A 26,918-nucleotide genomic window follows, 5' to 3' on the forward strand; every position below is an offset into this window, starting at 1 on the left:
ATATATATATATATATATATATATATATATATATATATACATATATAACAGAATTCTTAGGAAGGCACTCCCAATGGCTCTCATTAACACAGAAATGAGGAAACACCTAGTCAGATGGTGGATTGTTGATATGTCCATGCTTGTCTGGTACCCTGGTCTTAATCCAGAAGCTTTTAAAGTTGCTTAAAAATCATAGTGAGCTATTGTATATGATATTTTTATTATTTAATTCCTCAGTGGTAAGGCAACAGCATTTTAAATCTCTCAATCTCCTTGAGATTGAGAGTATTAAATGTGAAAGTATTAAATTAATAGTGGTTACAACACAGACCAATCACAGATTCTTTAACAAACCATTTAAAAGTTTTAACTTGAAAACATTGCAAATACATGTTTCTTCATGCAACTCTAACACTTCTAATGGAGGCTGTGTGCCATAATATCACAGCAGAAGGTCTGTGCTCTCATGGAAGGTATCTGGCCTCACTTTGCATAGGCATTGGTTCACAGTGATTCTTGAGCTCAGAAGGGAGGTGACAGCACTCTGCTGTTTCTGGTACTCCTCCTCCGCTGTGAAGGCTCAGAGATTACATGGATAGGATGCTTTTTGATTAAATGGTGTATTTATTGGGATATAATCTCCATTTCCCATTACTCTGCAACAACATACTTTTCATAAATATAGCAAGTGAGAAAATGTGTGTGTTCATGAGGCTTATGCAGAAGCTCTGGATGCCTTATTGCTACGCTAGAAAATTTCCATTTTAATATTTTTGTACTGGTAGCTAGACATAGAACAGGATTCCCATCTATTCTCTTCTTCTTCTAGGATAGGCTACAATCGTCAGCGTGTGGGCATTTCATCAGTGTACAAAGAAAGGATGGAAACTAGAATGAATTTAGATCCAACCAGATAAAAACAACAAAGCTAAACAAATGTTTAAAAATAGTCAATTACTCCTGACAGATTTTTTTTCCTTTTAAACATCAATATATTATTCCTGGAGGCATTATACATTGCAGTATAGTTAGGGAGATAAGTTTTGAGGTCAATTCAACTTTGCCCTGTTCTAAACTTCAATTGTTCTAAACCTTCATTTCCTCTTCTATAAAATGGGAAGGGTTATGTTTCTACCTTATCCTTTGGTTACACAGACTGATTAAGAAAGTGCACTGTAATCAGCTATGCAAAGTGACTCCATAATAAATGTTAGCTGATACCATCATTGTAATTTTCATTATCTTCACGTTCTCATAGCCCTCTTATCTACTGGAGTTCCAACCTGAAGCTAGCTTTTCATGTGTACCTTCTTTCAGTGAAAGATTTATCTTAATTTGAATGGAAGATATTTAAGGAAAAGTTTCAGGTCCAGCCACAGCATTATCTGAGGTCACATTTCTGGGAAATAGAAACAAGCAGGTATATCTCATAGTGGGCTCTAAGAAAAGAAGTCTCTTAAGTTGATCATGTTTCTGAGTGAAATTTACAGAGCAGAGTTAAGAGAACAACATGCCATTCAATATCCCCAGTGGCACAAACTTGCATGCCCATGTTAACAGATATGCTTTTTAAAGGCGGTTAGTGTTAGCCTCTAAATACTGAAAGCCTGCCAAAGTCCCTTGTTGCAAACAGCTCCTTGGAGATGGCAAAAAATGAATCATTCAGGAGAAGAAAAAAAAAAAGGAATCCTCCTGAAAGCATAGATGAAATATGGAATACTGTTTGTATTATATGTGGGGTGAACTTTATATTTTATAACTGCACAAAATCAATACTTAAATGTAATCTTAACTATGTTCCCATCAATCTAATGAAAGGCAGAAAACAGGACTTTAGTCAGGCCCACACACAGTCAAGCCCACACATGAACAATCCTCACAATGTTCAGTGTCTTCTTCATAGATCAGCTGCCTTCCTGTACTATCTCCTCTTCTGTTTATGTACTCTCAAGAAATGTGTGGACATAATAGGCAAATCAGATTCATGAGATATCTTTGCCTACTTTGCTTTCCACATGATGTTCAAAGGTGTTTGATTAACCTTCTATTTACTCCTCTTTCCTTCAGATGACCTTTCCACTTAGTCCGTGCAATGGTGCGATACACTGACACCATGTGACAAAGGAACTCTTGTGAGCTCTCTATGAATTATTTCATTCAATGAGCTCATACACTTGTACCTTCCTTTATGTGCTACAATGCACCTGCTATTGGAAGTGGGAAAACCCAGCACGGAAGTAGGCACCTTCAAAACTGCACACGCTGAAGCAAAATAATGGGTAATGAATGTGAAGGTTTCCTTCCAATTATTTTTCTGTTGGACATCTACATTGTAATACAGATCATTGATCCAAGGAATAGCCATTCGATGAATTAATACCAGCATGCTTTTTCCGTCTTAGTACATGGAAGAGAATTAGATCAGATGTTGCATTTGATCATAGAATTTAATGAACGTAATGCAGCCATATCACATGATATATGTGCAGATTACTAATTTCCCTTCTCTGGATTATAGGGCAACTAATCCTTAGTGAGCACACAGTTCTGACCATGAGCACAGACATGCTTTCAAACAGCGATATTTCTAAGCAATATGGAACATTTATGAAAGAATGCACTTATCAAAGGAAAACTAGGTGGTTAAGTAAGGAGGAGGAATGGCTTTACTTTCTGAGTAGTAAATAAGACTTTTAAGTGTTTTGTGACTGTATTTTAAGAATAAACAGGATACTTGGTTGCTAATGACATGAGAAAGGGATGATACAAATGAAGACAGGACCAAATCATCAGGAACACCAAAGTCAGTCAAAGAAAAGAACCTGTGAATTTCCTTAAGTGACTTGCTGGAGAGTATTGTGTGGTAATCACGTGACTACAGCTGATGCTTCTCTCATGAATTATTATCGTTACAAAGAAAGGTGACTATGGAGAGCGTAACAGCCTCAAAAATAAATACCTTCCAATTAAGTAGTCTAATAAGCTATTTAGGATTTTACCACTTAACATTCTTTCCTTCCCATTTAATTTCAGCTTTCGCTTGGATGTCATCTCTTTGAAATCTATCAGAACTATGTATATGAGTGATAATGTTCCTAAGTGCCCTAATACTCAAAGCCCTGCAAAAGCACAATATTTTTTTCTCAAGCACCCTAGGATTTTCACTAATAATTCAGCTTCTTCCTACTGTAAGTTAATATATGAAAATATATGAAAATGGTCAATATGCAAATTTAAATATCACGCTAGCTAGTTGCCTTCAGTAAGTGCTATGTGCATAAATTTGAAACAATACAATATTTTAAGATTCCTGATTATAATAATGCCTTGGTGTGCATATGTGCATGTATAATTATGTTCATTTAATTTAATCATCATGAAAATATTACAGGATCATTTGATTTTTCTCCTCTAGAAGTTCTCTCACTTTTTTTTCAACTAATTAATTCCATTTTGCCTCATCTGTGAGTCTTCCCATAAAATGCAAGGAGTGTTGAGCTAACAGGGACACTGTGGACATCAAGAAGGCACTGGAAAGGTGGCATCCTCTTGCCCTTAGTCAGGGTGCCCTGCTAGGCTCTTTAGTAGAACCTAGTCTTGGAAAAAAATCTAATTTTATTTTTATTTCTTCCTGCAAGTTCTTGGTGTCCTTGAATGCTGAGAATTTGCCCTGGGGTAATCACCTGATTACACAGGGGAGACCTGGAAACCAGGCCCTGTGACCCACACATTCCACATGCTTCACTGGAGAGCAGCTTAGGGGACATTGTGAAGTTAGAGTCACATGGAAAACCTGAGAACAAGAGGGGGAATGACATTTCACTTTATGCAGTAGAAACACTGACAGTGTCTCCGTAAGTAGAATGAAACAACCATGGAAGAGATGAAGGCTAACTAGAAGGAGACTGAATATTAGCCTTCTCCCACCAAGTAATCCATGTCCCTCTTTACAGAAAAGTTGTTCTGTCCCTCAACATATTGCCAGAAACCAGTGGAGAAAAAAATAGGTTGCTCTGTACCCATCAATGAAATTTATACAATATCTTTTCCTCAGGGATTAATTCAGCTTTTGATTAAATCTTTCTGAGATTTAAATCACGGTGTTACAAACCTCCAAGGAACTTCTCTCTAAATTGTGACCTTCTTTGTTATTCTCTGTTGTTTGATAAAGTACAAAGATTGGTTTGTAATCATGTATGGTATACTGAAAGGGGGGGTCAAGGAGAAATTGTACAACATGAGATTAATATAAATATTGTGAAAAGTAGTCTTTGTTAAAAAATATTCCGTAATTAATGCTGAGTTCAAACTGTGTATCCCATAATACTTGTGTCAAACCAGTTTAATAATGTTATTAAAGATACGAATGGCATCCTGTGATTTGCTAAATAACTCCACAAATAAGAGAAAACTGGCAATGTTGGGAAAGAATTTCAATTCAATATCACATTGTACATAGTTTGGACAGTTTTAATTTGGAAGGATTTTTAAGTGAGACAAGCTTTTCAAAATAAAGTATTCCTATCAAGTACTCAGTTACTTTTGGTTTTGATAATGATTTTGCCAAGAGCATTATCAAAGATGGAAGTGATTTAACACTAAGTAGTATGAAACAAGTCTTACATCTCTCTCCAAGATGTTCCAATACCAAGCCAACAGCTATGACTGCTTAAAATCCTCATTATTTGTCTACCTACCCCCAAAAGATTATTAGAGTAGTTAACCCCTTCAGAAACACTTGTACTGTTTTAATATTCTGGCTGCCTCTAGCCAGACAATAATAATAATAAAAAAAGAAGATGCATGATACAACAAAATCGAGAATGGAAGGTGAGTCAGATGTGGTATATTCCCTTGAGCTCAGAAAAACTTAAGATCTACAGTTGTAGGTGAATGCAGTATTTGCATGCCTTAACATTAAGATTTTTTTTTATCTTACATGTTGAAAAACTAAACCGATGAGCTTTACTATTATTATGAAATGGAAGTGGTACCATAGAGAGTGCTTCCTATGTCATTTGGCAGGTTTTAATGCATTTTATTGATACTTCCATTACATTTCAATATTTACAAACATTCTTTTCTCTAGATCTGGTCGGGGGAGAGGGAGAGGGTAGTTGTGAGTCTCCCAATGCTGTGTTTATATTGGTTCTGAAAGCAATTGTGTGGATACAGAAGAACATATGAAGTCAGGTGAGTCTGCAGTAGTTATTAAGACCACCACCAGCTACCAGGCACAACATAAGACAGCCTTGACAGCAAGGCATGTCTGCAGCTACCCAGCCCGTTCCATAAACAATCTGTAACACGCAGAGGACAAGGCCTTTCTCCTGATGCAAGTATCAGGAACAGTATCTGACCCATCTATAATAGAATCATTTTCCACTCTGAATATCTACCTGAAGGGAAAGTGCTTATCCTTAAGGGTACATATTTCCAGGGCTCTGTGTGCAAATAGAGTTAAGCCACTGGATAAAGTCCCATCACACTTTCACCTTCCAACCTCCATTATAGACATCACCACACCTGCCTTTTACATTTTTAAAAAGACTAGGAAAAACCTGGGAAGTGCACATGTCCTCCGAGCTAGGGCACATCCATTAATACAGAAAAGCCAGAACAGGAGAGAGCCTGAGAGGAAGTCGAATAATAAACAGTGATGTGTACTGATCTGAGAAACATGCCAGCAATTTGGTTCCGATAAAAAAGAAAAGCAGAAGTAGATTTGAAACATTCGTTTCCCTTTATTAGCTCAGTGAGGCTGATGTGTACTGCACATTAAAAAAAAAATCACAGGAATTTTCATACAATGAATAAAACCACAACAATACATGTAGAATTGGCAGGTGGAAAAGAGCCAGCAAGGGCTCAAACTAATCGCTCACTTTCCCTCTTCAGCATAGTTCAACCAACAGTATTACACTTTCACCTACAAATCTTAAAGTAGCTCCATCAAATCAGCAGTTTTCACATTATTGAAAATGTCTGTCACATAGGTACAAATTTAGAATCATCACATTATAGTACATGGCTATTCTAGGTCATCTATAGATCAGATCTTAGACTACAGTGATTGAAGTTCTCGGTACAGCCATCAAAAAAGGACACATAATCATTACCTACTGTTACCTCACATCTAAAGGCATGAAAAGGTTTCCTTTTTCAACTGACCCAAACACTTTACCCCAATAGTGCCAAGTTCCCTCTCTGCTGTTTTGAGTGTTGAACAGCCCAACCGTTGTTCTCAGAGTCCTTTACAAAAACTGATTTTGTTGCACTAAAAGAATTATTCTGCTACATTTCTTTTTTTTTTTTTAATAAAAACCCCGCATTTCTAAAGCACCAGTTCGGGTTCCAAAATTGTAGATGTAGTACTTACCACAGCATGAAGGCAATGGTCCATGGTCATCTGAAAGTCTTATAGATCTATGCTGAAATGTGCCTCCCATGATGGTGGGATGCATACGATTGTTGGAAACATTCTCTCCCAAAACAAGTTAAAAAAAAAAAAAGAAGAAAGAAAGAAAGAAAGAAACACAGCTTACAGCTTCTATTTTGATGGGCTACCCACAGTGTCTGCATAAGATACAAAAGCTTCACTAATTTTAGATGCAATTTGAAGTCCATGGAGGAAAACTATCTTCATGGTAACAAGATTTGTCAGGCCAGAGGGTGAGGGAGATCAATGAATCCTCAACATGAAATCTGTAGTGTTGTCTTTTGATACGTAAGAAAAGAAACCACGTATTTCAGTCGTGTCCATAATCCAGGGCAAACGAGAGAACGTATTTAAAGTTGGATCACAAAAATTTAAAGGCAAAAGAGAGAACGCATCTGGTCCTTAAACACATAACAGGATTTACTAAATATTGATTTCTTAAAAATAATTTATTGCTCTTAATAGTCTTTTTATTATTATTCTACAACAGAATATACTCAAAATTCAGAAAGAAAGACTGTAAACTTTAGTTTGGCGTTCACAAAGAGTTAAAATACCTGCATTTAACCTACAGAACAAGAATTAGGCGGATTAAGATGTGTTACTGTTGTAACGCAGAACCTGTGAACACATTTCTTTTATTTCATAGTTATTTATTGCTTTCTATCTACTTAGAAATAATAAGCCAAACACTTGAGCAAGCATCCGACAGGACAGACAGTGGATTCACTCAAAACACAATATGCTGGTGATAAATGAAGGCAGCTCTCAGAATTAGCTGCATTGGCCTGGGGGTGAAACCCATTTTGTAAGATCGTGTTTGGTGAGAGAAAGGAAAAGAACAATTAAGTAGTAGGCCTATCACATCTTCCAGAAAAGTCATGTCAGCCAAACAGTAAACGCACCTCAATTTGAAAATCAAATACTCCAAACTTTAGTGACTTCCGTGGTAGAGACTCCACACTCAGATGAAATCCTGATGCTCAAAATGGAGGGTTTTTTTTCTGACATTTATTATTATTATTATTATTATTAAATTTAGCAGAAGCAATGTCACCAAGAACAACATCATGGTCGTATCAGAGGCCATGCTAGTGAGAGAAGGAACACTGCTTCTGAGCGAGCTGAGTTTCCCAAATGAAGAACTTAGACTCCAACCTGACAGTCGCCATGCACCCTGGGTAGAAAGTCTCCACTGGCCTTATTATTTTTATCATCTCATAATTTATAATAAATAGGCTATCTGCAACTGATAAATATGTCTCTTTAGTAAACAAAGGAATGAAATATCAGTATTTATACAGGATGTATAACTGTAAAAAATACAGATTAAATACCATCATCATACTCTGCCAAGGGAAAGAGATACTGGCTTCAAAGATAGTCTCCAGACACACATTAATTATTGTAAAAATCATACTGTAATTATTACCTCAGCATTTTGTATCAAATTAAAATCACAAAAATTAAAACAAAACAGCATTTTAAAAAGATTTTTTTGACCTCTAGTTTCAAAACTACTGTTGATAGAGAAAATAAAAACATTTCTTAATGGTTCCCCATTGAGAGACTTTACAGAAAATCATGATATTGTCTAGAAAAATTTTAGATGAGAAAATTTCATTCCCCTAACAAATCCAGTGTATAAAACTTCAAAGAAAAACAAGCAACAAGAAAATGTGGAAAAATATCGCAGAAGTGGTTAATACCTTTAGGGGCCTAGGATTTTTGTTGTTGTTGACAAGATGCTTAGATCGAAGCTCACCTAAGAAGGGATGGATGTGCGTGAAGCGTCATTTTGTTGTAGTTGCACTCAACGGACACACACACACACACTGTCTTTTGTTTTGTTTTGTTTTGTTTTTTTTTACAATCAAATATATATAAGCAGTAAGTTTAGCTTCTAAATATGTTAGTGTACAATAATTGTTTCACCTCATAATTACATTTGAATAGTCTTGATTAAGAAAAATTTAGCAGTTTTGAAAAGAAGGCTGCATTTACAGTGCATAGCTGTAACAAAAAAGAACATAGTTGTAGAGTATGTACATAAAATAAAAATACTCCATTTAACATCTGTAAATACTTAACTACATCAGAGAATGTAGCAATTACACTATCGGAACACATCCAGAGAGTTCTACTCAACTCTCAGTAGTCATGTAACACCACATCTGCTCCTCAGAAGGAACCGCCGAACACACTCCTCGCTTGACCAATGACAAGGCTTTTCAAAATTTGCAGTGGAAGATCAACATTTTGGACATATACATAGGTGTCAGGACAAAGGACGAACTACAGGAACTTCAAAATGTTAGGAAAGTTGAGCATCTGGTGCCTGCAGTATCCTCTCCCACCCAAATCCCATGGCAGACAGAGCGACAGAGAGAGGGAAAGAGGAAAAGACAGACAGAGAGAAAGAGAGGGGGAGGGAGAAGAAAGACAGAGAGGGGAAGGGATAGAGGGAGGATATTAGTTCTGTGGAACCTGTAGTGTCTTCGGGATTGTCACAACATAGGGAGAGCTTGCTGCAGGTTGGTTTTGCACTTTCGGAAAAGACAGTACCGGAGGCTGATGGCAGACATCAGCAGTTTCATTTTAGGGTGGTTTGTGAGTTTTCTTTCCTTTTAATTTATATGTATATATATATATATATATATATATATATATATACATATATATATATATATATTTCCTTTTGTATAGAATATGAACATTTTGAAGTTCTAGGTTTTAAGTGTGTCTTCATGGAAATGCTGCCATTTGAAGGGGTTTGCCCTTGTTCATTCTGGTCAGGTGCCCCCAAGTCCTCACATGTGCACACATGTACTTTCCAAACAAGTACACACACACACACACACACACACACACACACACTGTCACCGAGAGCCTCCAGGGAAAGCAAAGCTGACACCCGTGAATAAGCGTGTGCTTACTGGATTATCATTCCATCTCCTGCCTCTTCAGCAGCTGTGTTCATGTAAACTGTTGTTGTTGTTGTTGTTCTTGTTCTGATACGGTTGCTGTTGTTTTGCTTTGTTTTTGTACAGCGTGTAAAGTAGGAGAAATTCCTAAGTATGACTTGCAAGAGTCTTGGGAAAGGACGCTTTGTCCTGTGAGGTATTGACCGTCTCTCTGTCATCCTCAGCCAGGGAACATGTTACCTGCGCAAGCTTCTCTGAGCTTCCTTCAGTAAACTATCAAAATCCAGAGAGTCATACTTGCTCTTGGTGGAAGCAGGATCAAAGTCATCTGAGTTTGAATCTGAAAGAAACCCAGATGGTTAGATGCAGCCTTTGCTGGTGACTGTTAATGCAATTCAAGATCCCTGGTTCAATTGCAATGCAGCTGATCAATGTTCTTTAAAACAATGCTGAATTTTGTTGTACGTATACATGTAAGCACAGAAAATATTAGTTACCTTTCAAAAACAAAAACCTATGGATTCATCATATACCTAAAACTCGGAGTACATAGGAACGGTAGATGTCAATATTTCTTTAATATTTAATATCTTTATAGGTGACTACCTTTCTCTTATTGGCATTTTAAGTGATTTGCCAATTGTTCTCCAATAAGTTAGAGGCAAAGATACAGTAGAGGCTGGAAATAATTTTCCCATTCAATGGATTTAACTTTATTGAGCATAAAATTCAGTTGAATAGGAGGGACAAAGATCATTCTAGAATGTTTTAAACTTTTCAACTAATTCAAATCAAATTTTTGAAAAAATCTGATTGTTGCTTCACATAATTCTTTTTAAATAGTTGTGTTTAGTTATGTGTGTAAAGCAAAATTCTGTTAAATACTGCTAACTATTTTCCATCTATATCTACGTAAAAAGGTACATAGCTCATGCTGGTCTTACAAGTGAGAAAGAATTTCTTGAAAATATAGCAAAACCTTCTGTGAATAAATTACTTTCTTAGAAAGTGTTTGTTTGAAAAGAAGTAAAATGTGGTCCTTTCAGAAATGCATTAACAAATGTAACCATATAAACGTTTCATGTTTTTCCTAAGCTAAGTTACAGTACAGAAATCTAAGTTACGGGAATGCAAGAGTAGAGAATATGGAAACATAAATCTCCACATGAAGACACACTTGTCTGAGGTTGGGGCTGTAGCTCCGGGTTATTCTGTGGTACATAAGGTATTATGGGACCAAGAAGGTAAATTTGAACTTTTTTTTTTTTCATAGAGGGAATTTAGAGAATTCAGTGGCCTAATGTTGGACTATCCAAATGGTAACCCAGAATTTAATATTCTGTATTTCTATTGATAAATATGCAAAATGCTGTTAGACAATATTTCTCAAGAGTTTCCTTAGTGTGATTGAGTTCACATTGATACCTAATTAAACACACACAACATTATGCCTCTTAATAGGTGTCCAGAAGAGATTATTCTGTTGGGTGAGATAGGCCATGTGGAAGACAACAGCATGAAGTCCATCATACCTTCTCTTATTAAGGAGAAGATGTTGGAACACAGTAAGATCTGATGGAAAAAAATGGAAGTAAACTAAAAGCCACTCTTGTTGTTTTCAACAAGAAATTATTATAAATAATGATCTTACATTAATAGAAACAAAAACACCACATTTGTATTCTTCACACCTGAAAATCTATTGGCACCAGGTAGGTAGTCTAATTAACGTTGTTGAAAAATGGATTAATCTCAAGCACCCACATACTATAAAAACTATAGCCAAAAACAAATTTTCATACTGGAATCTGGGAATTGTTTACAAAAAATGGCAAGGAAACACATAAGTGCATATCTGATATTGTCATCATAATATACTGTTTGAGTAAATAAAGAAGTAATGGTGAAGGTTGTGTTTTATTTTTCATATGCCTGAACATGATTTCTTTGTCTAACTAATACTTAATCAAAGCTATTGTATTCTTAATATAAATTCACTCTGTTCTGATCCCATCTTCCTGCTTAATTTTTTTTTTTTTAAATTTGGACTCATTTACTTAGTTTTATACGCTTGAGTGTTTTGTTTACAGGTATGGAGGTTCACTGTATGTATACCTCCTCCTGTGAAAGCCGGAAGAGGCTGTTAGATCCCTTTAAGCTGGAGTTATGGATGGTTGTGAGCCATCATGTGGGTGCAGAAAATCAAAACTTAGGCCCTCTGAAAGGGCAATAAGTGTTAGTTACTGCTGATCCTTATTCCTGGCCCTGTTTAATATTTTTAAAACAAGGTAGTTTGTTGGTAAGAGTCATTTGATTATGACAGTAAACAGAACCAACAGATAAAAAGTCCTATAGGGTAGACTTCCAATCCTACTTGCACCACTACAGCCCTAACTAAGTCACATTAAATTTGCACTCTCATTTATAAAATTGGCTAATAAATAGTAGGTATTGTAGTCTTCATTAACCAGTTTCTACGGTACAAAAATAGGATATGTGTGGCAGGGTGACTTCATTTGGCAGAGCAAATAAAATAGGGAGAAAATGGTAGAACTTGTCTAAAATGATAGCATATTTTCTTACATCAGCAAAAAATGTTAGGTATTATGTTGGTTTTGTTTAATTTTAACGTATCTAGGAGCTTTCAGTTCCTTTTTATATGCAGTACATTACTGTGTTACTTTTATTTAGGGATCAGGCATGGCTTGAAACATTTAGTCCAAATTCTGTGTGGAAACAAAGATAAGGCATTTGAAATTTTCATTGAGCTCCAAGGTTAGATCCAAACATTAATTTTTTCACTTAAAAGCAATCCAAAATCTCTACCTTCTTATTGCTCACATTTTCAATTATAACCTATTTATTTTATTCACGGCATTGTGATGTCAGCTCCTCCACAGACGTTTAATATGCCTCCACAAAAATATGAGCTATTTTATATAGAAATAATCAAAAGCTAACGGAGCTGAAACACTTTTCCAACATCAGCATGGATCCAGGTCTCAAACACAGGGTGATATCATTCTGATGCTGGTGCTCTTTTGTCTACCTCATGAACATGTTCAGAACAACCACTCCTTGATGGCCATGTTAGGCTTTAGGGAGCTTGAATATCCCATGGTACTGTAATGTACATCAAACATGTTTTTCCCTTTCAGTGGACTAGGGAAAGGGGATGAGGGGGAGATGGAGAGTGGGTGGGACTGGGGGGAGTTGTGGGAGGGGGCTTCAATTGGGATATAGAATGAGTAAATTGTGAAAAAAAATAAAAATTTAAAAAAGGACATGTTTTTCCAAAAAAAAAAAAAAATAGTGAGTGAGCCTAGCAATGGTGATGCTTCCATGACTGCTGGCCAGGCAGGGAGATATGAGTTGAAAAGGAGCATTCTTCTTGGAAATATTTCAGGGAGGTGCCAGTTCAATTTGGAAATACCATCCAATCCTCCCTCTGCCATGATGAATCGTGATCTAAAGACCCCTCTAGGTAGCTTGTTTTAAAATCTAGATGTTGTAAGCGAGTAGAAACAATCTAGCCTTCATCACTAAAGAAAATAAGTCAAATAAACTCAAGGCTTCAATCTGTCTTGACTGTTTTTATCAGCCAACACTTGAACAAATGAGTTGCCGGGTTTTATATTTTCATCCCTAGGCCTCTATCTCTCTGGCAGTCAGCTGCCGCTCCCCCTGCTCCCCTCTATCTATTTAGCTTGTGAAGTGAATTATAGCATATCCCCCTGAACAATGCAGAGCACCTATATCAGTTACTCAGGGAAGACACAACTGTGCTGGAAGGGAAAAAGAAATCTCAGTATTTGGTATTCATTTTTGTCTTTATTCTGCATCAGAGCAATTGTGAATGGATAGCTAATAATGCTGAGGAATAGATGCATATGCTAATTTTATCCTTATTATGAGTTAATTTAAAATAATCATGATATGCACATTTGCCACTTTTCTTCATTCTTGCCTCAAAGAATTAAAAGGCGTACGACACACACATTAGATAAGGAATGGCATGCAGTGGAATAAAATTAAAATTAGAAAGGAAATTAAGATGTCCATTGTAGCATTATTTATAATATCAAAAAATAAAAATTGAATACAAATAGAGTTACAATTACCTAATATAATGATACTACCTGCTCAGCAAAATAGTATGCGACCATTAAAATATGTGCATGAGTTATTTTTAGTCCTGTGAATCACATTAGGGAACTATTAAATGTATTATTGCCTAAAAAGGTACAACTTTTAACTATATGTACAGGTATAAGCACACATGTGCACAAATGTAACATGATCTCAACTACAGAAAAGGGGTTACTCTGAGACAAAATTCTGAAATCAGTTGATAATCATGTCACCTATGTCATTGTATCTGAATTTTACTTTTCATCTAAATAGTATCCTTTGAACAGGAAAATGTAAATAGTTATATGGATTTTATTTCAATCATATGTACAGTGGGCACAATAACGACATATGCCTCCTATTGTAACTTTGCTTTCAAATGACAAATGTTTTCAGAGATTCCTATGAAATGTGTAGGGTCTGGAAACAGTCCACAAACTTGTTCTTTGTTATACTTTATTCTCAAGAAGATAAGGAGGTGGTCATTTAGCTAATGAACTTCAGCTTTCTCTTCTCCAGTATAAATAATAGATAATAAGAGTATTTCCAACAGCTTGTGACATAATAAAGAAGGAAGAACAAGTCTTTGGCATACCTTGTACCACAAAACAATGACAGTGCTCAAATTTATGGAAAAACATTGAGAAGTAGGCATGGAAAGCAAGCACGGGCTACAAACACAGACATGTGCAAAATTTAAATAAATGTAGATACAGGCACATAAAACACATTCATACACAAGACAATAACAGACAGACAGACAGACAGGCACACACACACACACCACAAATGGTGAAGGGTTAGCATCTACTCCAGAGTACAAGAACATCTACCCTTTATAGCTCAGCCTTAAGCACCTTCCTTCTGAAATGGTCTCCTAAAACAACAAAAGGAAATGCAATCAAATATTCTCTTTAGGAAAGCCAAAGGCTGGCCTAGCCTAAGGGGTGTGTGGAGTAAACTCGCTTTCATTTTTAGATCTGTGCTATGGACCCATCCTTCTATGTACAATAGTTATATACCATACCTAGGTCTGCATAGTTAGACTTGAAAAATTGCTTCCGTCCACAAAAGTACAGCTCAAAGTCAGTTTCATTCGACCTGCGTAAAGTATATCCGTTCTCAAGAGCAGCGAAAGCATCACAGGTGTAACGGTAGGTGATGAAACCATAGCTGTCTCTGCAGTGGGCAGGGAAGAGACACCGAGAGCTGGTCAGGCAGCGTCAGCACAGCGGACTGCCACCCCTTCTGCTTTGGGAGACATCAGTTGTGCCAGCATCTCCGCCACCACATCCATTTATCAGTGGGATTGTCCTGTCAGGCAGCTAAATACTTATTCTGAGACAGGAAATCTCAACTAGAAAGATTAATAAATAGGGATGAAAGAAAATAAATAAGGTTCTGAACTCAACTTGTCATCTGTCAAAGCACTTACATTGGCAACTCCCATCCCAGCAATCTTAGGGTCATAATTTTTTACATACGTCAACTTCTAAACAAGAAATAATTTTGAAGATTCTCACCCATCATCCCGCAGATTTACTGTGCATTCCTCAATTTCACCAAAAACTTCAAAGCGGTCTCTCAGTTCTGTCCGCGTTGTGTCGGGTCTGATTTTACCAACGTAAATCACACGGCGTTCTTCCTATAAGCAAAAGCAAGAAGAGGCTTTTTCTAGCTCTGGAGGCAAAATGAAGATGTGCCACTAGAAGCAGCCATGAGCACCTAATTGTGTACAGGAATTCACAGAACAATCTCATTAGAGCAAAACAGACACCACATCTAAGGAAAAGCCACATGGGAACCAAGTTAGACTTTCCATGCCTTAGTTTAGGCTCTTGGTTCACACTTAAGCTTTCTTCTCCACAGATCTCTTTTCTGCTTCTTCTGTCCCACTCTTGTCTTTCTTCACATGTATCTTTATGTATCAAAAAAGGCATTCATGCAATGAGAGTTTTGAATCACTGAGCAGACAGCCAGTATATATGAAATATGAGAGCACTTGTGACTTTGTTAGTAATCTTCAAAATTGGTACAATAAGTAATTTGGCTTATGAAACTAATTTTTCATCAATTCAGAATTCTAATCAGAAAACATATGAGTTCTGATATCCTCAAAGGGTGGATTTCTACTACACAATCTACTACTAATCTCTACTACACAAAAGACTTCTTCACGGCACATGTTCAAAATGCAATTGTTGGCATTTATCCGGAAGCTAAAGCACTAAAACAACCCAGAGAAAAGTTTCAACAGTCTTCACTTACAGCACAGACACACAGTGATACTAATGCATGTGCTCTAGGGACAATCATTTGAGAGTCAGTCTGAAAATGTAAGCCATTTTTAGCCATGGGTCTCTGAAGATTAAGGGCCGAATGAAAAAGGATATAAATTGTACTTTGCCAATAGAGTCAGTCCTATTTCAGGAACAGACTAGAGAGGTGTGGCCTCATTTCTACAAATGAAGTCAATATGATCATAATGTAGAAGTCATTAGAAATTTATAACCTACAAAACCCAGGAAGACTATACTGTTGCCTGAAGACAAGATTACTTTTATACAAATGTGGGGTTCATTCTTAGGGAAAAAAAAAAAAAAAAACATCTTGGATATTTTTTTCAGAGGCAGGGCCAAACGGAATAAAGTCTCATAATTGAAGAACATTTAGAGAAAATAGAAAGACTACTCTTACCAATTAGTTTACATGTCTACCAGGGACAAGCAAAACAAAATAAACTCAAGGTTGCGGAGATTTTAATTAAGATCAAAGCAGCATCTGGGAAACATGGATCTAGAATAAAGGTTCTGCTGCCTAAGAGGTTTGTTTGTTTGTTTGTTTTTGGTTATACTGAGTATCCCATTTGCCTAAGCTGCAAAAGTCACTTAAGGCTTAAGGCAGTAAGAAATCTGCCCACATTTGTTGATAGCCTTTACTTATTCATGGGTATTAGCACATGATCTGCCACAGAGTGGGAACTTAGCAGCACTTGTGAGGTGAAGCTCAACGTCTTCTACCTGTTCTGCAGCTTCTTTTAGGGTCTGCTCATCTATGACTCCTCTCATTTAGCATAAGCAGAACTACTGTGTATTTTCATCAGGAAAGTACATTCCTCTGAGCTTCAGAGAAGCAACTACATACTAGGGTTCCTCCAGGCCTCTTAGACTGGACCAACATTGTGAAACAAAACTCTCTAGCTACACACCAGAGGCCAAGGGGGAGGCACTGGGCCCTAGGAAACTAGACTTACAAATAGCCATGAGCCACCTTATAGGTGCCAGGAATTGAACTTAGGTCCTGCAGAGCTTTTCCTCTTCATTCTCTCCGGTTTGGCTTCTTCATTCCCTCTCCCCAATGCCAAACTTTCAACTTGTGTTTATGAGCTAGTGTAATAACTTTTAATTTAAATCCTCATGTCAATGTTTTTTCCCTCTAATTTGTCCTTTTACCACAGATGGAATAATTGTCAATAAGTCAAAAGGAGTCAGTCATAACATTGCCATTTAAAGTAAATGCATAATGGCCGCTAGTACTTTTGATAATTCATTAACAAGCCCTATTAGGTGGGCCCTGCAAGATCAGGACTTATCTTCACGGACTTTTTTTCCTACAACTCATCTTTTCCTCGACTTGAGTTTTTATGCTGAACATCTACAGGGTCCCTAGTTACATCGCTTCCCTTCCATCTCAAGCCTTTGCACATGGTCTCCACTGTAACTTGGAATATATTTCCTAAATTATACTCCAAGCCCCTCACATATAATCTCTTGAATTAAATTAAGCTCCACAGGTGTTTCATTTGAGACTTCAGTTGAAATGCTATTAGCTGGTCTTATGAAATCTGTGTTTCCTCTGTAGTCCTCTGTTTAAGTACAATTAAATCCTTAACAGTTTATTCATTGCTCAGTGTCCCTCTCCCTAGTACAGTGAAGAATTCATGAAATTATTTTTTCTTTGCCCTACTTTATGTTAAGTACACAAAAGAATCTCAATACATAGTATAAGATTGATTAAAATCAATTAATAATTTATTTCATTATCATGTGTATAACTCCATTGCCTGAATATGCATTTGTGAACCACAAATGCATGTGTGCCTGATACTCATGGAGTTCAGAAAAGGGCATTGAATTCCTGGAATTGGAGTTATAAGTGTTGTGGGCTACCATCCGAGTGCTGCAGAGCAATCCTGTATCCCCTTCAAGAGCAAAAAGTACTCTTAGTGTCTAAGCATTCACTCCAGCCCCAGATTAATACATTTTAACACTAACCTGTGCTCAGTGGTCTTTACTCTCTGAGATATTCTAACACAAAGTTGGTGTTATATGAGTATGGTCCTCTAATAAGGGAAAGCTCTATCTAGGCAGCTTAGCTGAGTGACTTACCAAAAGCAAATTACAGACTGAAGGGTGAGAAGTTACAATAGATGCATGTTTCCAGGTTATTATATAAGCTGACTCATTTGAAAATGAACTCTGGAAATCAGAGAGGAGAGTCCACTCAAACGGTTGGTATGCACAATTCCTCTGACCACAGCAATCAAGCCTATTAGCTGGCCTGGTGAAGTAAAGCAAGCAGGCACCTGATTCACTTCCATGTAGATTGTATGTCACAGCTGAAGGCCGAAACTGTATTTCCAGAGTATCCAACACAGCTGGACATTCAGTAGATAGAAATGTCTGGTGAGGCTCAAGCCTAGGCAGTGCTTCACAAACAGTATCAAGGGAATCATAACACGACATTCCATTCTATTTATGCACCCAGTTTTAGCCCAACAGCCAAATGTGATGGGACTGTTATCTAAACTTAAACTTCCTGGCGCCTGCTTGCATGATGTTATGGATTTTTTTTTTTTTTAATGAGCCTTTTAGGAAAGTTACTACTGTGTAAAGAAAGGAGATGGAACTGCAGAAGAGAAAGAAAGAAATTGAGCCATAGCACAGAAATTGCTCAGCTACCATTATGGGAATACACATAGCCTATGTATTCAAGGAAATGTGAGGTTACAGCTAAAATCGACCATATGTGCACACATATTGGGGAACTTTCTGAATTGCGGCTTTATACAAAGCTGTATGCAACAATGATCTTCACAAAAAGACATAACCCAAAGGACCTTTTCTAGTACTGAGAGAGTCTTCAGTAAAGAAGACTCAGCTCGAAAGAGTTGTGTCTCCACCACTCAAATCACCTTTTAATCTACCAGCTCCTTGATGAAACACAAGAATGGGCCATGCCCTGCTATGCTATCGAAAAGCAGAAGATTGAAGACAAGCAGGAATGTTCTAAAAAACATTGAATTCCTTTGTTTTCTACACGCTAAACATGAAAATAGAAGAAAGACACGGTAAGGTCTAGATGGCAAAGACAAAAAAATCTGTCCATGATTGGCCAAGATTTCCAGAAAAGATTCGGCCTTTTAACATGGAGAAGTTGAATTAGAAGAAGGAATAGACTTCATGTCTTAAAAAAATAACATTTGCATCCAATTTTTCAAGACATTAATTTCTAAACAGGAGATGAAAGGAGAAGAAATCAAAATGCTTAATAGCATTTCCAAGTTCTTAAGAGCTGGAAGGAACTCAGAACCTTTGGAAAAAGCTGGTTGAAAAATTATTTTCAGACCAGGTTTCACTATTGAGGAGGATGGAACATTTATCAAATAACTTTTAGCTTCAATTTTCACAAAGGCTAGTTTGCTTATGGGGTAGATAATAAAACTGAAGATTTATGTTGCATTAACCACCACAGTAAATTCTCGTTACACTAAAACACAGGGGATAAATAAGGAAAAAGAGGATGACGGAATTAACTGACTTCCTATTACTAAAATCTTTATCAGGAAGAATATAGAGTTTGCTGGTTAGCTGGGAAAAACAAGCAATGGTGGTTTCTCATGAGATAATAAGTGACACTCAATAAGTGGAGTTTGACTGAGGAGAAATGGGAAGCAATCGGGAGCTGACATTTGCTGAGTGCTATATAGGCCAAGTCATGTATCAGATACTTTTGATTGGATTAGTTCAGTAAAATATTCCTAGACACCAGGGTGTTTAGTGTAATTTCAATTTTGGTTCCCAATTTCATTCTACATTTTTTAACTCAGGGCAGCATAAAAATTGTTAATTCATTTTTTCTCTGCAAAGAGAACTCCATTTTAACTATCAGAACAAAAGATTTTTGTTTTCAATTCCAAAGTAGTTCCAAAATAACTTCAACACAAATTCTCAAAGTACTTCTGGAGAAATAGCTCAGGGGCAGTCAGCATGGAAAGTTCCCATGTTTTACTCAGCACCCCCCCCCATCACACATATACACAGTAATAATGAATACTGTACATAACTGAATGATCTAGCCAACTAATTTTACTTAAAAAATGTAACAGAGTTCACAGCTAGCTAAATATACAGCTGGCCAAAAAGGAAGATCAACTAAAAAGTGACTTAAAAAAAAAACTGTTGCCCTTGTTCTTAATACTGAGTACACTTATGTAGTAGAGAAAATGTTTACTAAATGTTTTCTACTAAAGGGTATTTGGGGAACTGAAATAATACAATAGCATTCAGATTTCCAAAAGTACCTTTAGGCAAATATTATAGAGAATCTTCCAGGCTAGAATCTAAGTCTACCCTGAATCCATCCAAGAGCTAACTAACAATCAAGGAAAAGCTGAGATGCATCTGAATCTAGTTGCTACTAATAGTATCTTTAAAAGCCTCACTTGAATATAATCAGAATATAAATATAAAAGTTGCACAGACTCAGTGTAAATATTTTGACGAATTCAGGCATATGCTGGTACCTGCCCAAACTTAACTATAATTTCACTCATTTCCTTATGTTATTGTGGCCTCTCCCCATACCCTAGTGCTGAGTGAACATGTGTGTGCTTAATATGAGATCGATCGTTTAAACCCATGAAAGTGCACACAACAGGGATGACGCTATAAACAATCCCCTAGCTTTTCTTTTTCTTACAAAACTGAAAATTTCCAAATTCTGAACTTAAAAGTCATGGTATCACATACATTTCCCTCTAATAAAAATTCTTTGAAAAGGATAAATATTTAAAAAATCATGAAAAAAAGGCTTTGTGGGAAACTGGACTCTTTTGTCTATGAATAATAAGTTCCATTTCTACATTTGGAAAAAGACATTTATAATCAACAGTAATGATGTATTGTTTGTGGCCCCCTTGGTTGTATATAGACCAATATAGGAGAGCTATGTGAGAGTATAGCCATTTCTCAGCATCTGGGTTTGGTTTTAAGCACTGAGCCATACTATAATGCCTAGATTTGTTCTGTGAATTGACATCCAGTTATCTTTTTTTTTTTTTTTCTGGCAGAAACTGTACAGATTGCAAATGGTGTTGGAGTTGGATTTCAACAAAAATTTTAAACAGTGACAGTTCAGACACTAAGTACTAAACTCTGGTGTTTATAGCTCCAGTGTGATCTGAATTATTTTAAACTTAAGGAACAGAAAGGCAAAGAGCCAGCTGGTTTGTTTTTTGTTTGTTTGTTTGTTTTTGTTGTTGTTTTGTTTTTGAGAACAGGTTTGGATGGAAATCACATGAAAGCAGGCACTGATGTAATGGTAATATCCAATCATAATGGAGACTTCTGTATTTGTAGTTTCTAATTGTGAGTATTCTTTAAGTTTTATGAGAGTTTGCTCAAACAAGGCTCCAGTAAGACTTACAGAGCTTCAACTCATGACAAGCTTGCAGACCCCCTAGACCACTTTCCCTGAAAATGAAACAAAAATTCAATGCAGCCTACAAGACAAAACTGAACACTTATTCTGTAAAATATCAATGACCACATTTTAAGGCTTTTTTTTTTTTACTAGCTTGCTTTAAATTCCTTTCAGGAAGTATCTATGGAAGCCAAGACTGCTTTCAAGTCCATTCTACCCAAGCTTTGTAGTTAAATCACTGCAAGTTCCCAGCAGAATAAACCACTTCCCAGAGATGCTTCCTAGGCAGAGCCTCAACCTTGAGTAGTAACTGTCAATAAAGGCATAGTAAAATGTAAGTAATGTAAGATTTTCTAAGAGCCACATTAATATAGAAAAAACAGAAAATAATGCTAATAATACATACTATTTTTCTCCAAATATCTAAAATATCATATGCCTCATGATAGATACAAAAACACTTGGAACTTTCCCATGATTCTTGCTTTTGTTTTGTTTTGTGTGTGTGTGTGTGTGTGTGTGTGTGAGAGAGAGAGAGAGAGAGAGAGAGAGAGAGAGAGAGAGAGAGAGAGAGATGGTTTCTCTGTATAGCCCTGGATGTCCTGAAACTCACTCTGTAGACCAGGATGGCCTTGAACTCAGAGATTCTTCTGCCTCTGCCTCCTAAGTGCTGGGATTAAAGGTGTGCACCACCAGTCCCAGCTGAATTTCCCACTGTTCTTTGTACTAAAGTCTTCAAAATCCATTCACACCTTCCATCTTAATTCTGAGTAGCAAACCTAGCCATGTAATTAACTTGGGCTGCCATATTGGGCATACTAGTTGTTAAAAAACTTGGCCTTCCCTCCCTGCAAATTTTTCATTACTTTCACCTGCCCTATGTTTGCTCTTCCCCACCCACATGTCTAGATGAGCACTTTTAACCATACATCTTCGATAACCCTTTATAATACCCCTATTCTCATATTTCCAGCTTGTACATCTTTAGTTGCCAGCTGATTCCAAGTACTTCAGAGTCAGGCACCAGGTCTTGAATAAATTTATATCTCAAGCACCTGGCAATTACTTATCAAAGGATTCAAAGACTTATTGTGTGCTTAACAGAAATATCATAAGCATATAACTTTCCAAGTGGGAACTTATTAGACAGAAAGTCTCAAATATGTATGAAGTATTTACTACCCATAGATTACTGTGTTAGGAAACAGTTTCTGTTCCCTGGGTTTTTTTCCAGGGAACATGCATTTTAAAATCTAAGTAAATACCTATGACAAAAGTCTCACCAGTGTCTAAAGGCATCATGTTTTCTTTTCATATAGCCAAGTTGACATTTGGATTACTCCAAGTCCTCATTCAAAGGGTACTAATAAAGACTGTCTTGGACTAATAAAGACTGTCTTGGTCAAAGAATTAAATCAACATTTGAGACACAGATGGAAGAGAGGGTGAGGTTAAGAATGTTTCTGTCTCATCAGGACTAACATTAAATTACTAGATATTTTTAGAAACAGTTGAACCAGAAAAAAAAAATCTCCCTTTCTGCTTTTATTCTAATTAAGTACTTAGACCTAAATTATTTTGATAGGCATAAAATAAATGCATGTCATTTATCTACATATTTTTGATTAAAACATTTATCTGGCTTTGATTAGAACTGCACTGAATTTGGCTCAAATGAACAAATAATACACTAAATTTAAAAAAAAATCAGGAACCTTATAAGATATGAATTTACACTTAGTAGGAACACTGAATCAGCAGAAACCATGTCATTGTATGTTCTCTCGGTATGTTTCCCTTTTGTAATGAGCAACTGCAATGAGTGCTGTGAAAAGGCTTTGTAAACTCTATCAAACTCATAATGTGAGTAATGATAATGATTGAACAGGCCACTAGTTAAACAAAATGATGTTCAAAAAGTCGAAATTTTCGCTTTCATTAGTCTTCCTAAGTGTGAACTAAAGACACTGGCAAATCTTAACATCACAGTTCATTTGAAAGTAGAGGGAAAAATGAGGTAAAGTGTTGTAATTTTCAGAATGCCTTTGATTCTGTCCTTAGCAGATGCAGAGCTAAATGGCAGTGAATACCCAGAACTTCAATATAACCATGCAATATAACCACTTCTCTTTCAACCTAACAAACCTCTCATTTAATCTTTCCAACGTAGCTGGTGACTATCAGCTAAGACGACTTGACGCCATCAGTGATATGTTTTATACAGTGAGTTTTATTGTTTTATCCATGCTTGATGATATTACTGACTTTTCTTGGAGGTACCACAGGAACCCAGCTTTAATACCTTCAAGGCTTGGTTAGCTTATATGCAAGATATGTCAAATGCTGCCTTGCACTGAAGTGACTTGGAGCAGCTAGCACAGACAGGCAGCAGGTGCAATGAACCAAAACAGTGCCATAGCTCATCGATTATCCACGGCTCCCAGGAGCACTATGTTGGGAAAGACCCTAAGGCTCTGTGGGGCCTCAGAGGGACAGAGTTATGTGATTGATTAAGAATGTCTGCCATGGGCATGTACTGGATTTTGACCACCTGAGTGCCACTTTTTTTTTTTTTTTTTGCCATCCAAGGTCTATGATGCTTAGTAGCATGAGAAAACTTTGGATTCAGATTGCATGTGCGCAGCTAGCGAAGGACAGTATTGGATTCCAGAGAAAAAACAAGTTCAGCACATGACCATCTTTACACACGAGCATCAGAGTGTTAGGTGAATGAATTCACCTACCCCACAGTCAGATGTTGGCTCAGCAAACTTAAGGAATGTGCCTTTCTTAGCCAGACTTCCTCGAAAAGACTTTATGTGGAATATGGACTCTCCCCATGCTCCATTCAAAGAAAGAAGCAATAGGAAGCAGCTTGTAAATTACATGTTCTCCAACTCCTATCAAACCAAAGACACCTCTTTCTCTATTTTTCAGAACAAAACTTAAAGTAATAATAACTTAATAACTTAATAACCCAACTATAATGAGAAATATACTGACACCATTTCTTTTAAATAAAAAGGTCTTAAGACTCTGATACTTTAAAGCCAAAAAGTTGCTTTTTTTCCACGTTAACAAAGCATTAACTTTTGATTATTGTTCAATCTGAAAAAAAAAAAGTCACAGAGGAAAAGAAAAGAAAACAAATTAACTCCACACTGCTTACAATTGCTTTCTGCTTCTGCCTCTCCCTCTGCTTGGCCCTTTCAGATTCCCGCTTCTCATACTCTTTGCGGTATTCATCCCTCTTCAGCCTTTCGTGCTGATATGCTTCATAGCTGTCATACCTGGGAAACACAACTTCATCATTAAGTCGACCACCTCCATTTGCATGAAACAGAAAAAAAATACATCGGCATTTGGGGAGGGGGAGAAGAAGAGTTTGGGGGGATGTCTTGCCATCTAATGAAGGGGTTGTTGAACTGAGGGAAAAGGGCAGGCCTCATTACCTGGGCCTACAGCTGTAGGGTGACCTTGAACGCGATCTCACATACAAGGGAGAATTGCGGTGTGTGCGCTGTCTGTAGTGGCTTGATTCATAGTAGTAGCAGGATCTGGGTGAGAGCAGAAAACCAAAACAACATTTGCAACTGTCTCTTGGCACAAGTTTACTGGGACCACTGAACATCACTGGTTTGCCTTTTCTTTGTTAGCAAGATCTTCCAGTGAGAGTTTGACATCAGCTAATCAACCTAGACACCAAGAAGTGATAGATTCCTTCTCCATGTCTCTTATTAATGTTTCCGTGGCTCAAGGGAAGGGTACACTGGCATGCTTATCTTATATGGATCTCAACTCTTCCGGCACAGGGCTGCTTTTTAAGTAATGGAAAAAGCTACTCAAGCAAGTTTCTTACAAATGGTTCTCTCTGTTCTGATTGGCCAAGGCAGAGCACTCAGAGCTGGGCATGTGAAAGAACATGGAGAAAGGGGTAGAGTTAGCTGAGTTTGTTAGCTGAGAGGCTCCAGAAGACCTACCCTGAGGTTGGATATTTTCTACAGCTTCCTGGGAAATAGTCACCAGGTGGGTTTTGATAACCTTACCTTGAAGAGGATCTACTGCCTGGGGACCTTGATCTTGACCTGGAATATGGTGATCGGGAACACGACCTGTGCCGAGAAAAGGATCTTGAACGAGAGCGCATCCTTTGGGGTCTTTGAGAAAATAAGGATTTGGGTGGTGACACTGAATCTCGACACGGAGAGTTAAAAGAAGAGCAAGAAGGCGACACATCGAACAAGGAATAGGACTGCGTGCCATCCCAAGGGTAGCTCAGTTTATCACTTTCATCTTCACTGTCATCAAATAGGCCGTCCATGGCTAGTCCTGAATTTATAAACACAGGTAGTTTGGAGAATTGTTCATTACTGAAGTCGCCATCCCTTAGTTCACTGGTCTTGTCTGCTTCGTCATCAAAAACAGCTTGACGGGGATGACCGAAGTGCTTGTTCAGCTCAGCTCGGATTTCCTGGTCTTGGAGCTGTTTTCTGGTGCTGCAAGGAGAGACCTGCTTGCTGGCCTCCAAAGTCTCTCTCAGGTAGCACTGGCCTGAATCTGTGGAAGAACAGATGTGCCCCTGCCAGTCACAGGAGGCATCTTTGTAGTCTAGTTGTCTAGAGTCTTGGAGCTCCTGTGATATGTTAATGAGTATATCTGATTTGGAATTGATTGACTGACAGTAGTCATGGTCACCAAACAGCCGCAGGCTGGGCCGTTTAGTCTTCCGTTCCTCGTGTCCCCGGCTGAGCACTGAGGACTTGCTGAGCTGTGCATACAACTCAGATTGCTCCGGCCCTTTCTTGGTGGAGTGGCTGCTTTGGGTACCAGAACATTCACTGTACCGGGCCCTCTTTGTTGGTGGTGGCACCACGGTCTTGCAAGAGGGCTTCAGCTTTGGAGAAACCTTAAAAGGGTTATCTTGATTGGCTTTATGAGGAGGAGTCGTGGGTGGAGTTAGGCCTACAATTAAAGAGAAACAAAAAGGAATGTAGGGAAATGAAGAGGGAAGAGAAACAGGTAATGTTTTTCAAGGATAAATAAATTCCACAACTTTTCTTAGATTTCAGACCATCATTAAAAACGAGTGGAGAAGAAGGGAACTATATTCATGACAAGGCTTGAAAAATAGACTCTTCTCCTAGGCCACTGTCACCCAGCAAAGACTGATGGACAATGCCAGGCAGCAGTGAAGGCTGTGCTATTTTGTATTTCAAGCATCTATGCTAACAAATCCTGCTGCCTAGAAAACAGGAATGTGTCACTGCCAGTTGCTTCAGAAGCAGGTGTCACCAACACTGGCATTTTCAAGGGTGTTGCTAGAGTCACTTAAAGGTTATCAATGTGTTGGGATTGGAGAATCATGGAACAGCCTTGGTGGCATTTTCCCACGAGGAATGCTGCAGGAAAAAAAAGAAAGTTGTTCAAGGCTATTAGAACAATCAAGAATCTACCCATGGGCCAATATTTTAAAAAATAAAAAAGTAGCATGACAGCAAATCTTGTTCAGGGTGGAAATTATGTACACAGACAACGTTGAAATAGGTTCAGTGAAATAGGAAGGTCCAGCGGTACACAGGGAACTGGAGCCCCTCCACAACTTGAGGGCGTAGAGTCTCTGTCTCCACAGTTCATTAACTTAGTAAACCATGGCTAATGTAGGTATAATACATTCCTGTAAGCATAACTAATACATTCTGTCTAAAATATGGTTCTGCAAC

The 26,918-nt window shown here is 37.5% G+C and overlaps 1 protein-coding gene across 3 annotated transcripts in view; it reads right to left on the bottom strand.

Annotated features, from left to right (window-relative positions):
• Nucleotides 1–6,869: 6,869 nt before the first annotated feature.
• The window catches only part of Ppargc1a (PPARG coactivator 1 alpha), a 449,244-nt gene continuing 429,195 nt past the window's right edge, over nucleotides 6,870–26,918 (bottom strand). For 2 of the 3 annotated variants that reach the window (XM_055623978.1, XM_055623977.1), the window contains exons 8-13: nucleotides 25,245–26,160; nucleotides 24,651–24,755; nucleotides 24,368–24,488; nucleotides 15,018–15,139; nucleotides 14,522–14,673; nucleotides 6,870–9,703 (exon numbers count right to left, since the gene is read on the bottom strand). In XM_055623978.1, coding sequence (XP_055479953.1) covers nucleotides 9,600–9,703; nucleotides 14,522–14,673; nucleotides 15,018–15,139; nucleotides 24,368–24,488; nucleotides 24,651–24,755; nucleotides 25,245–26,160 — 1,520 coding nt within the window. In that variant the 3' untranslated portion in view covers nucleotides 6,870–9,599. The remainder of the gene's footprint in view (nucleotides 9,704–14,521; nucleotides 14,674–15,017; nucleotides 15,140–24,367; nucleotides 24,489–24,650; nucleotides 24,756–25,244; nucleotides 26,161–26,918) is intronic. The other variant, XM_055623979.1, reaches the window with a different exon arrangement.

The sequence above is a fragment of the Psammomys obesus genome, unplaced genomic scaffold, assembly GCF_907164565.1.
Source record: "Psammomys obesus unplaced genomic scaffold, mPsaObe1.curated_primary_1811, whole genome shotgun sequence".
Taxonomy (NCBI): Eukaryota; Metazoa; Chordata; class Mammalia; order Rodentia; family Muridae; genus Psammomys; species Psammomys obesus.